General features: G+C 39.6%; 1 protein-coding gene across 4 annotated transcripts; it reads right to left on the minus strand.

Moving 5' to 3' along the window:
• Positions 1 to 1,103: 1,103 nt before the first annotated feature.
• On the minus strand, positions 1,104 to 11,988 carry LOC307046650 (free fatty acid receptor 3-like). Of its 4 annotated transcripts, none has more exons than XM_079693130.1 (12): positions 10,400 to 11,988; positions 6,989 to 7,345; positions 6,485 to 6,775; positions 6,117 to 6,380; positions 5,184 to 5,444; positions 5,003 to 5,099; positions 4,876 to 4,917; positions 4,731 to 4,787; positions 4,600 to 4,656; positions 4,469 to 4,525; positions 4,087 to 4,246; positions 2,511 to 2,647 (listed from the first exon to the last, which is right to left on the minus strand). In XM_079693130.1, the coding sequence occupies exons 2-11, from the start codon at positions 7,335 to 7,337 to the stop codon at positions 4,117 to 4,119; spliced, it is 1,605 nt and encodes a 534-aa protein (XP_079549256.1). In that variant the 5' UTR covers positions 7,338 to 7,345; positions 10,400 to 11,988; the 3' UTR covers positions 2,511 to 2,647; positions 4,087 to 4,116. The 4 variants fall into 4 exon arrangements, with proteins under 4 accessions (XP_079549257.1, XP_079549258.1, XP_079549256.1 ...); XM_079693129.1 differs by lacking the exon at positions 10,400 to 11,988 and adding an exon at positions 9,710 to 9,848; XM_079693131.1 differs by lacking the exons at positions 5,184 to 5,444; positions 6,117 to 6,380; positions 6,485 to 6,775; positions 6,989 to 7,345; positions 10,400 to 11,988 and having other exon boundaries at positions 1,104 to 2,647; positions 5,003 to 5,097.
• Between the last annotated feature and the right edge of the window lie 83 nt (positions 11,989 to 12,071).

Below are 12,071 nucleotides of genomic sequence, written 5' to 3' on the forward strand. Positions count from 1 at the left end.
TGACCAAGCAGAAAGGACCTCACAGTTACACACTTGATAATGGAAAAACCTGGGATGCTTCACACCTGTCGGTGCTTCCAGAAACATTCACTCCTCCATCAGAAGAAGTGAGGCCTGCTGAGCCAGCTACAGTGCATGGTGCTCAGAGCAGGAACCAGCGAATCAGAAAGCAGCCTGTTTGGATTGAGGACTATGTCACTTAAACTGTGGTTGAATTAATGTTTGAAAATGTTCTGCATATTGTGATATGTGAAGTTATTATCATTACAGATGGTTTCATGGTTACTACGTAAGTGTCTGTTTAAAATGCTAATGTTATGCATGCTGTTCAAGGGGAGAAGTAACTCTTTTTAAGAAGGGGGGAAATGTTGTGTTCTAATATACTCCTGCCAATAGGGGGCGCAGTGTAACCAGAGTATACATACAATGTTGAGAGAAGAAGAGTAAGCCCGGGAGTTGATGCTGTGGCAGTTAAGCATGACGAACAGTAAAGAGTTGAGTACCCGTATCCTCTGTCCCTTGTTTCATAAATTTCTTTCTACTAATACACAACAGGCATCATCGCAGGAATCCTCTCATTCCCCACTTTTCGGCCTTTGAGAGGTTCAACCGCTCATTTGCTGCTGGGATCATGTTCTTTGTTTCAAGTGAGTCATGGATACAATCAACCAAATTAAGTCATTTTTTTTTTCATCACATCTGCCATTATTATTTAATTTGTATATCAACAAAGTTTACTACGCCCGCTATTGAAACTCTTCCAACTCAGATGAAATGAACTTTTATGGATATTATTTTAATATGTGTCACTCTATGCCCAATATGTCAGCTCTCTTTGTTCTGCTTGCAATGGCCATTTACACTGGAGTGACTGTGAACTTCCTGCTTTGGGGACTGGCGCTTCTCTCTGTCCTACATACTAGGCTGGGTGGCACTGCTCATGAACTTCTTTGCACGTTTGTTCAAATGAAGTAGTGCAGTACAGTTGGTGTAACTACTTTCTATATCAGTGACTCTTTTTTTTTTAAAATAAGCAATTGTTATTTGCACACAGAGAAAACGTTATAAACCTTAATTAACAGCTCAGCTCAGCACACAAACACTTACATGTTCTTGAATTTTATTTACAGAAATTGCTTGGCTACTACAGACTTTTTAGCTTTTATTTTGCACTTAAATGCTAACAATACAGTTTTCAGTCTCACACATCAATAACTTTAACACAAGAGAATATGTCTTGCTGTCAAACATTGTGTATTACAGGACAACAGATTGTTATAGTGCCATAAACTTGTGGTAACATGACCTATGTTTTGTTTTGCAGGTATATTCTACATGTGTGCCTACAGAATGCATGAGTGCAGAAGAGTTGCAGGCCCACGTTAAAGTAAACAGGAAATAATGTGTCAAGGGTAGAAAGAATAACAATTCCCTTTCGAAAATTTAGAATTAACTGTAAAATAATAACATTTGGAATTTGCTTATGCACCAAAGATAACTTGTGGTTTTGTCATAAAATGTTTTGTTTTGGAAAGCAGGTCATACTCCTTTGGGCAGGATGTTATAATCTTAACATAATATTGTGTTACTTATTAACAGCAAACCATGTGAGACGTGGTTTCATTAAGGAACTGAACTATTAAAGCAATCTGTAAAGCATAACAAATTCCAAAATAATAATCATTATATACAATACAACAAGAATATTTCAGCTGGATGTGTTGTATCATAGACTTAGCTAGAGCTTGTGGGCTGTTTACATGAAACAGTGAATACACACTTCTTGAAAATCAACTTTTTACCAATGCACCGGAAAGTGGAGGAGGAAAAGTAGAAGATGATGGGATCAATACAGGTGTTGAAGGAGCTAAGCAGCAAGGCGTAGTGCCTCCATTTGGGGCTCTCAGCCTGTAAGTAACCCATTAAGTGAGACATGTTGAACGGCAGCACACAGATAAGAAACACAGCTAGAGTCCCCAAGGCCATGCCGATGGCCTTATGCTTCTGCTTCAGTGATATCCTGGGGCGACTGTACAGGATAACGATGCAGCTCAAGTAGCAGTAAACACAAATTAAAAGAGGTATTACGCAGAGCACGAAGAAAAACTCCAAACGTACAGGAAGGAGGATCGCCAGCTGCTGCTCCGTAAAGTTCTCATAGCAAACACCGGAGTCTTCGCTGGACAGGGATGGTAGGTGCTGGGTAATGAAAATGATGCTGCAGTGTGCTGTTGTAATCAGCCAAATAGCAGCACTGATAATCATCGCATACACAGGTTTCTGCAGCTTATGATAGGTGATGGGGAAAGCTAGTGCAATGTAGCGAACCACACTGACTGTCATTAGCAGCAAGGAGCTGCTGTAGATTGTTGAGAAGAAGATAAAGGAGGTGATGGAGCACAGGACGCTGGGTAAATCCCATTGCATGCCTGACACTGCCTCATGCATCTTGAGAGGAAGGATGATCAGAAAGAGCAGGTCAGAGACCGTCAGATTGAGAAGCAGGATGTCTGTTAAAACGGGCTTGGAGTTGATCTTGACACTGAAGGCGTAGAGAGCCACGAGGTTTGCTGGGAGGCCCAGGAGAAAGGAAATGATGTAAACTGAGAGAATGACCTCACTCTTCACCCCTGGTTCCATTTTTATCCTATTCCAAAGAAATAAGAAAAAAACGGAACTCAAAACATAAAAGGTTACAGAAACAGTTGATCAAGTTAGTTCTCTGTTTTTATATCACTGACAAGTCATTAAGCAATTCATTTTGACGATGTGACCATGGTCAAAAAAAGAAACACTCCTGCTGATACATAATGAATTTTGCAGGAATATTTAAACAACCACATAATTGGGACAGAAGATAGGACGTTTTGAATTTGGGTTGTATGAGGTACATAGTCAGTGTAATAACTGAAGTAGAATACATGGTGTCAAGTAGAAAAAGGTTGGACTATAGACACAGGACCTAAGTAATGCACTCCAGAGTTTTTGGGCAGCAGCATATATATATTTTAGCAACCTAAAAAAAGGCCAACGCTATCAGTTTAAATGTAGACTATATTGAGAAAGTATTCTCCACTTTTGTGCTCGACATCCTTTTATGTTGGTGAATAAAACCCTAATATTGCTCCATCCCCCTTTTAAAGCCACCACTCCTTTGTCAAAAACAGTAATTTCACAATGCAGAAGATGAGAGTTGCTTGTCAAATGCTGCCTCAATTATTTAGGTGGTTTGTGTGATTATGTTTATTCGTTGGCTCTGAACTTAATCATCAAACACTGTTTTTGTCAAAGTAGCATTTTGTCTTTAAAGAGAGCATAGATAATAACATCAATTCCCCGGTTCCTCATACAAGCCCTCTATGATTACAGAACAATTTAAAAATAAACAAACCATATCGGCTCTCAAGCTCAGGTTCCAAAAACCAGATGTGGGAATTTCATTAGCAAAGATAATCTGAAATGTTTGATTAAATAAATAATTGTATTTACTCACATACACTGGACGTTTTCTCAAGTGTTTGGCCTTCAAATAAATAAACACTAAAGCTCAGTGCTGTTTGTCTTGCTGTGTGTTTCATCAAAGACAATGTAGTTCAAAGATGAGCTGATATAGGCTATAAAGTTCCAGAAGCAGCAGTCCCTTTTTACTCCGGTCTGACTCACTGATCTTATTTCTACATTGAGCAATGAACACACACCCATTGGTTAATATTAACCAAAATGCAAAATGGAAGCTCATGTTGACTTTCGTGTTAGGCATGTTATTTAAGGACCAGTGGATCTCTACTGTAATAAACCCTGATATAACGTTTTGAATTTTATTAGGACAAGAGCCTGCTTTTATTTGCAGCTAGATCAGATAAAGGGTCATTACAGATTAACAAATTCTTCTTCTATATCATCATAGAAACAAAACTAATAATAGCAATAGTTACAAAAATCTCATTTGATTCTTGGAAAAATGTGGTGTTCCCCTGCTAACAATCTAATCTATGTATAGAGTTTTCAAATCTTGAATGCTACTTTGAGTGACACGTGATGGTCTGGATCATGGCATAATTTAATCATGAGTCTTAGTCACTGCACCTTTGCTTGTGGCTGTATTTTGCATTCTCTTCAGTGAGCCATTTTTTTATTGTGGTGCTGTTGAGCTTCCAAAAATTCATTGTCATAAACACAGGAAAGTCTGTCCTCATCTGGGCCTTTATCTGGTCCGCATGGTGATCGTATGTCCTCAGCTTGAAATCTGATTGAGAGAGAGAGGAAGAGACAAAGAGCGGTAGGGGAGAAGTGGGTAAATGAAAACCGACTTGATACTCTTAATATCTTCCATTCTATATATTTTTTGTTTGCTTGAGGTGTAAGAGAAAAGACAAAAATAAATTGGACTATTTAAAACAAGCTATCCGTTTTGTCAGTTTCCACCTTATAAATATACATACATTGGGAATACAATAGTTTTATTTACCTTTCAAAGTTGCCATATCTCTCTTCTTCTTCTGCGCTGTCACATAAGCTTTGTTCCCTTGAAAAAAGAATGCAAAACAAAAAGATGTGACTTGAATATACATACATTGGGAATACAATAGTTTTATTTACCTTTCAAAGTTGCCATATCTCTCTTCTTGTTCTGCGATGTCTGGTAAGCTTTGTTCCCTTGAAAAAAGAATGCAAAACAAAAAGATGTGACTTGAATATACATACATTGGGAATACAATAGTTTTATTTACCTTTCAACGTTGCCATATCTCTCTTCTGGTTCTGCGATGTCACATAAGCTTTGTTCCCTTGAAAAAAGAATGCAAAACAAAAAGATTTGATTTGAATTTAGCAATTTGAAATAAATAATAGACAACTGATAAATTCCAGTTTTACCTTAAAAGGATATCAGTGTTGCGCACGAAGTATGCTGGTGGTCTGTGGATAATACAAGAACAATAGAAAGATTATTCACAGCTCTACTGTACATGTATGTACATGACAAAGAGTGAAGTCTACCAACCTGTTTCTCGATTTTTTCCTGTAAATGAACACTGCACTTCCAAATAGCAAACCAATTCCTGGGATCACAAAAGCTAACAGCCAGATATACATGGAGGCTGTGAAAGAAAAATATAAATGACCAAATACTCTTGATCTGCCTTTAAGTGCATGTAGTTAGGGGAAACACAATAGTGACTTACATGTTTCTACGGACAGCAATTTTGTGTCGCTACCCAGGTAGTTTGTGGCGGTGCAAGATATTTTGGATTGCTTTTGAGCTGCCCAATTTATTTCCCCAGAGACTACATTTGTGGAAACAAAGCTGAAGGAAGACGGAAGAGTGTCATTTCCATCAATGCTCCAATGTATAGAGGGGTAAGGGGATGCTTCAGCCCTGCAGACACACTTCAGACTTTTCCCTGTCAGGAGGCAGGAGGACTCCGGTAGGATTACAGGGGCATCTAGAAAGACAGGATGTAATGTTATCTACCAAGTAATCACAATCATCCTCTACAATGTATTGTATGATTTTATTCAAATATGCATTGTCAACAAGCTTATAACATGTTTCCTTTAAAAAAACATTTTATGTTTTTGTTAAATATTTGTAGGGGATTTAAATGGCTTGTTTCTACAATGCATACTGTACCACATATCATCCATTGTATGAACGTCTGCAGGCTAATCACAGGAAGCCTGCACCCTATTTCTTGCTTGATAAACTTGAACTGTGTCTTTGCTGTTATTATTTACACTGTTAGTTTTGAAAGATAAAGTATAGCTTATATTACAATTTGACATAACTGAACATATTTTAACGCCATATAAAATATAACCAATAAATGAATGAAATAAAAATAAATGTGCAGATGGTTATTCTGTTAAATCAGCACGTCGGAGCGGAAGGTAAGGTTACATTGCAATTTGCAAGTAGCTGCTATGAATTGTGTCAGGTGGTATTAAATGACCAGGCGCCTTAATGGATGTAGTTACATTTCTCTGGTGGTGTTGTTCTGTCAGTAGCCAGCTGAGCAAAATCTTGGTATGAATGTTCAGCACTGGGTCCTGAGTAAATTAGGATTTCATCAGTACACTCTAGAGAAATAGAGGACATGGAATATAATTGTTTTTACATTGAACGTCTAAATCCAACCAGTCGGACTGCCTTGTTCCAATGTCATTGTAAGCGATGCAGGAGAGAGAGGTGTCTCGTGCGATATTGTTGAAGGGTCTTTTTTTCTCAGTTGAATTTATTCCCTTGATCTGACCCATCTTTCTTCTGAGCCATTTGTACGTGTGTGGTTGTGGGTTACAGTCAGCAGCACACTCCAGAGTGACGCTGCCACCCTCCATCACTGGTTCCTTTTGCTGTGTCAGGGTCACATTCACAGGTTCATCTGTGGAGAAATAAAATCACAACAAACAATACATATAGTAAATAATACCTGGCAAGTGAATCCACTCCTGTAATTACTTTGACCAGGTAAACTGTATCACTTACATAAAATGTTGAGTGTTGTCCGTGCACTTTCTGTGGTGAACTTTGTTGAGCACCACATTTTGCTGTTATGCATTTTATAGGTTGCTAGTCCATGTAGTGTATCTGTATACCACCATTGGCCCTGTTCAAGCGCGTTGAAAGTCATTGAAGTGGAGTCTTTTAGAAATGGACTTTTGTTCCAATGAAGGGATGGGGGTGAGGAAGGGCAGGAGTGCTTTACGCTGCAGTTAGCCTGGAACATCTCCCCATTCACTATCCGTTTCTGAATCTGCATTTTAATAGCGTTTCTCTCTGGAAGTAAAACAAAAATGATAATGGAAAAAAACGAGTAAAAGTTTAGATACAAAACTATTACTTTTTAGATTAACAATTGTGTAAACATGTAAAGAAATGTCATATGGGAATTGTATTTTCCAATGGCATTTTTCCCTTCACTTTATATTTCTCAACCTGGTTAACCTGGCATTCTTATGATAATAGTTTACAAATACTTAGCCTACTTACCAACAGAGATAGTTACAGTTTGATGATGGAATTTCTCAGTTGATTCAGAGTCTGGGTTGATCCAAACATAAATGTGTAGGTTGTTGTCGGATGTTTTTACATTATCTATCATCAGGCTGCAGTTCCCCTCTGAAGCTTCACCCGGTATTGATGTGCGTCCTCTGAACTGTTTTTCCACTGCATTGGAACGGCGTCCATCATACACAACAGGATAATTTATTGTATGGTACTGGTACCATATGACCCTAGAATGAGATTCTGTCTGACATGGCACCACAACACAGCTCCCCTCCACTGCAGTAACTGTTTTGGATACATTGATGTTCCAGCTGATCACCTGCTGAAGCATTGAGATGCCTTTGTGGGGTTAGAAGAGGGGGAAGTTTAGAGATAACAAATGTTAGTTGCGGTTGGTCTATTTTGTGATGCTACTTTTGGTAATAGATGAGAAAGTAATATACGTGACAACTAAGAATCATTCTGCACATGTAATTGAGAGAGCCGATTAACCACAGCGCTGAGTGTGCTGCAGTATTAGAGACATTTAAGCATAGCAGAGTGACAGGAAATCATTTCCTATGACTTCTTGGAAACAAAAAGTAAAAATAGTTCTAAAACAACCCATATTATTTTTAAAGCCGTTTTCAGCTAGAATTTATTAAAACATATAAGGACTTTACATCAGTCTTTTTCTTTTATGCTGATGCACTACATTGCACTTTTTTGTTTGTTTAAATGTAACACGAGTAACTCTACACACACAAAAAACAACTGCAACTGTGTAATAATAATGTTGGTAGTAATGAAAGTAGTAATTATTGATTTGTCTGTATTCCATAATTTTTCAGTTTTATTGCTCCTTTGTACTTTTTCTATGTCTCAGCAAAATTCTCACATTTGGTATAGGCCTAGTTCTCTTCAAGGTTCAAGGTTCTTCATTGTCAAACTAACATAGCTACAGAGTAATTATGTCGTTGAAAATCTTAGGTCACAGGCTTCTCCAACAATGCAACACTAAGGCCCCGGTGTTACAGTATAAGTTGAGTCATGACAACTGGCGACATTCTATTATTTTCGTCATAGGAATCCGGGGCGTGTACATTGAGGACCCATTGTTGACTTACCAGGAAAGAAACATCGTTTGTCGTTTACGTTCATCTTTTGCTATATCTGCCTTCCTAAGATCACTTTGCTGCACATTCAGTACTCGTATGTGAGGTTGTGGGTGAGAGTCCGATATCGTGACGCTTACAGGGAGGTATCGAACATTACAAAGTAGGTGACTGTGTGGATGCCTGTTCAAAACATTGCAAACTTCAATAAATCATTTAAATTATATATTTGTGTCCGACTTTCATTTGTTCATCGTTCTTAATGTGATGTATAGTAGCTTTGATAGCTGTCCATACCTTCAGACAGCCTAAAAGTAAAACACAAGTTGTTTATTCACAGCCCGAACGCTCATCGAGATGACTGGATCAGTCATGACAACTTGTGATCAGCTCCGATTAAATTGTGATATCAATTCTGTAGCTAACCTCCAGGGAGCACGTTTATTTTATGAAATAAACGTTAAACGTATAGGCTTAAAGGCATAATAGAACTACCGTATTATATGTATTCAACTTGTGCCCCGCTGGACTTACTTTTCTGTGGTTTACCGTTACTGTGACATATCAGTATAGCCACGGAAGATAGTTTGTGTGTTTAATTCCCATGCATCAAGGTTATTTTCATGTATGTAATTGTTTTTCCTGCACAGTGTAGAGTCTTGTTGTGATGAGAGGGATACAGGTATTTCATAAAATAAATGTGCTCCCTGGAGGTTAGCTACAGAATTGATATCACAATTTAATCGGAGCTGATCACAAGTTTCATGACTGATCCAGTCATCTCGATGAGCGTTCGGGCTGTGAATAAACAACTTGTGTTTTACTTTTAGGCTGTCTGAAGGTATGGACAGCTATCAAAGCTACTATACATCACATTAAGAACGATGAACAAATGAAAGTCGGACACAAATATATAATTTAAATGATTTATTGAAGTTTGCAATGTTTTGAACAGGCATCCACACAGTCACCTACTTTGTAATGTTCGATACCTCCCTGTAAGCGTCACGATATCGGACTCTCACCCACAACCTCACATACGAGTACTGAATGTGCAGCAAAGTGATCTTAGGAAGGCAGATATAGCAAAAGATGAACGTAAACGACAAACGATGTTTCTTTCCTGGTAAGTCAACAATGGGTCCTCAATGTACACGCCCCGGATTCCTATGACGAAAATAATAGAATGTCGCCAGTTGTCATGACTCAACTTATACTGTAACACCGGCCCCACGAGGACGAAAACGGTCGTTTGCGTTACTGTTTAGTGTCATATAGACGTTCGGCCACACGAGGACGACCGAATATGACAGTAAACAACTGCGGAAACGATAACGGGTCCCAAGGTGGATAGAACGGCATGCGCAACGCTCTGGGGGGTCCAACGGCTCCGTGTGTACGCCCTACGATAATTGTCTGATAATGAAGAGGCCTCGCCTATCCCTATACACCGCCTATCCCTAGACCCCGCCTATCCCCACCTCTGCTGCTCACCCCCGCGTCAAAGTAAACTGCACACTGAATTCAGATTATTTATCTTTCTCTCGATATGGACATAAACGCGAGTGAAGTCTAATCTGACAGGACGGAGACACGCAGCTCTGCTCACCTGCAGCTCCTCCCGCTGTGATGCAGCGGTGAACGGAGCAAAATACACACTTCAAGTCAGATCATCTCTCTTAGCTATTTTAATTACCTCTCAAACTACCTGCACTAGTTATAAACATGTTTATTTTTACTGTCGGGTCACTCATACTGGATCAGCTGCTGCATGAGACAGACACTGACGCTGTCAGAAGAGAGGGAGGAAAAAGAGAGGCTATTTTATTATTATTTTATATAGATTCGTTATTCATTTGTTTAAAGCTCAATAAATAGCAAAGAAGACGTTTGATTGGCACTTTTATAATTTTTTTCGGAAGATTTAAACTTTAATACACGTTGACTGCTGAAAAACTCTGCCCGGTTCCCTCGGCCCCCACCGCGGAGAATAAACAGATGGGCAACCATGACAACCATGCTTCTTCGCTGCTTTTGTGGAGGAAGTTACAGGGCCACGTACAGGCTCCTGCATATGTACTTCAGCTTCTCCAGCGGTTGGAGCTAAACAGAGCTGTCTCGTGTGGACAGACGGGACAGACACTATCCGGTGAATATTGCGTGTGGACGGAAGCTTTTTTGCGATTGCGTTTGCGTTAATCCTATGCGTTTAGCCGTATGCGTCCTCGTGGGGCCGGGGCCTAAGATCTTGCTCTTAAGATGAAACTGTGGTGACACCATATTGTGGACCATAATTCACCTTGCTTGTTGTTTTGCTACACGGACCCTTTAGTGGGAACACCGGTAGCGTTAGCTATTCAGTCCTGCTAGCTTGTCATGCAGAGCAGACGTGTATTACCTAATGCAGGCCTATTCAACTGGCGGCCCAGAACCAACTCCGGAGTGGCCCAGCCTCCCGTAGCCAAATTCCTACAATAGTACAGACCATGAACGCAACACTCCGCGTTGCATAGAAACCACCAAACCACAACGCAGCACGTTTTTTGAAAGTGCATCTAGTGGTGCTAGTAACGGTGGTCCTATGATAGCAACTCTAAAACATGTCCCTCTCAACTCTGAAGCGTAAACAGAGACAAAACGGTAATTGATCTTGTGGAGCAGATCCAAGTCAAGCTGGACCTTTTCGCTACCGACTTGAGCACGGTCGGATGCTGCATTTTCCGACGCTCCCCAAACACATCACATCTCCGGCACAAATCACGGATGTGATGACAGATTTCATTGCGAGGTTGAAAGAGAACTTTGCCAGTCGATTGGATGGACTTGCTCTGCCCACAGACGTGATGATGGGCTTTGCCAGAGACCCCTTCACTGTTGCAATAGAGGGGGACGTATCAACCGGAGCAAAGGAAGTGGTCCCCTGCATCGACAAGGGGAAATATACACTGGAGCTTATTGACATGCAGCGCACTAACGGGCCAGCGAAGTTTTGAAGTGATGTCAAAAAACAGCAGTTCCCTAACGTTCAGAAAGTAGCGATCTGTGTGCACAGTATGTTTGGATCAACATACAAATGTGAATCAAGCTTTTCACACATGAACTCAATCAAAAGTAGCACTCGCTGCTCCCTGACTGACAGCACTCTTCACCAATGTCTTAGGATTGCATTGATATCCTATGAGCCAAAAATCACTGCTCTTGTTCAAAACAAAAAATGTCCCTTCTCCCATTTAGAAAGTCAGCGATGACAAACCACAAATGAGGTGATAGTAAGCACCTAGAGTAGTTTACTATAGTAGACGTGTTGTGTAGTATTCATTCATATAGTTACCCGTATCCCTTTTTATGGGTTTGTGCACTGAAGGGTTTGACAGTTCTTTCTGTTTTCATTTAAGTGCACTTTGTAATGTGTCTGGGTCAAATGTGACCAAAACGTATGATTTTTTTGTTGTTACTTGAAAAGTGAAAAAATATTGCTACAGTACTACCTCTTTGTGTTGCATTGGAGCTCTTTAGCTGTTTTTTTTTTTGTATGTGAGGACATTTATTAAGACTGCTATTATTGTATTCAGTAAATGCACTTTGTGATGTGCCTGGTTCAAAAAAAATAACCTGAATATTTGACTTCTAAAGCAAACAAATGTAATGCTACAACTGTGCACTTTTTGTTCAGATTCTGTTAAATTAATGCTAATTTGTTGTGTTTTTATGCACTTTTTGACCTACCTTTGTTAGATGAACAATGAATAAAAATTGCATGTTTTTCATCGCACTAATATGTGTTGGTTTAAAATGTGTCACTACCCGCTTTTTACAGGCCGCTGAATGTCTGGTCCAGCTGAATTTTGTAGTTATAAAATCTGGCCCAACTAAATGTGGAGTTGAATAGCCCTGACCTAATGGATGTTAACCTATAATAAAGAGTGGAACTCCATTCTAAACACACAGACTCCCTTTCCTCGGCACCACAA

Source organism: Notothenia rossii (assembly GCF_949606895.1).
Source record: "Notothenia rossii genome assembly, chromosome: 7".
In the NCBI taxonomy this organism is placed as follows: Eukaryota; Metazoa; Chordata; class Actinopteri; order Perciformes; family Nototheniidae; genus Notothenia; species Notothenia rossii.

Bases quoted from the DNA above. Each gene is read 5' to 3' on its own strand.
- LOC307046650 (XM_079693130.1), bottom strand. From the start codon at position 7,337: ATGCTTCAGCAGGTGATCAGCTGGAACATCAATGTATCCAAAACAGTT. The intron at 5,100-5,183 runs GTAAGTCACTAT...TTTCTTTCACAG, and splicing joins ATTGCTGTCCGTAGAAACAT to CCTCCATGTATATCTGGCTG. The intron at 4,657-4,730 runs GTAAATAAAACT...TCTTTTTTCAAG, and splicing joins AGATATGGCAACGTTGAAAG to GGAACAAAGCTTACCAGACA.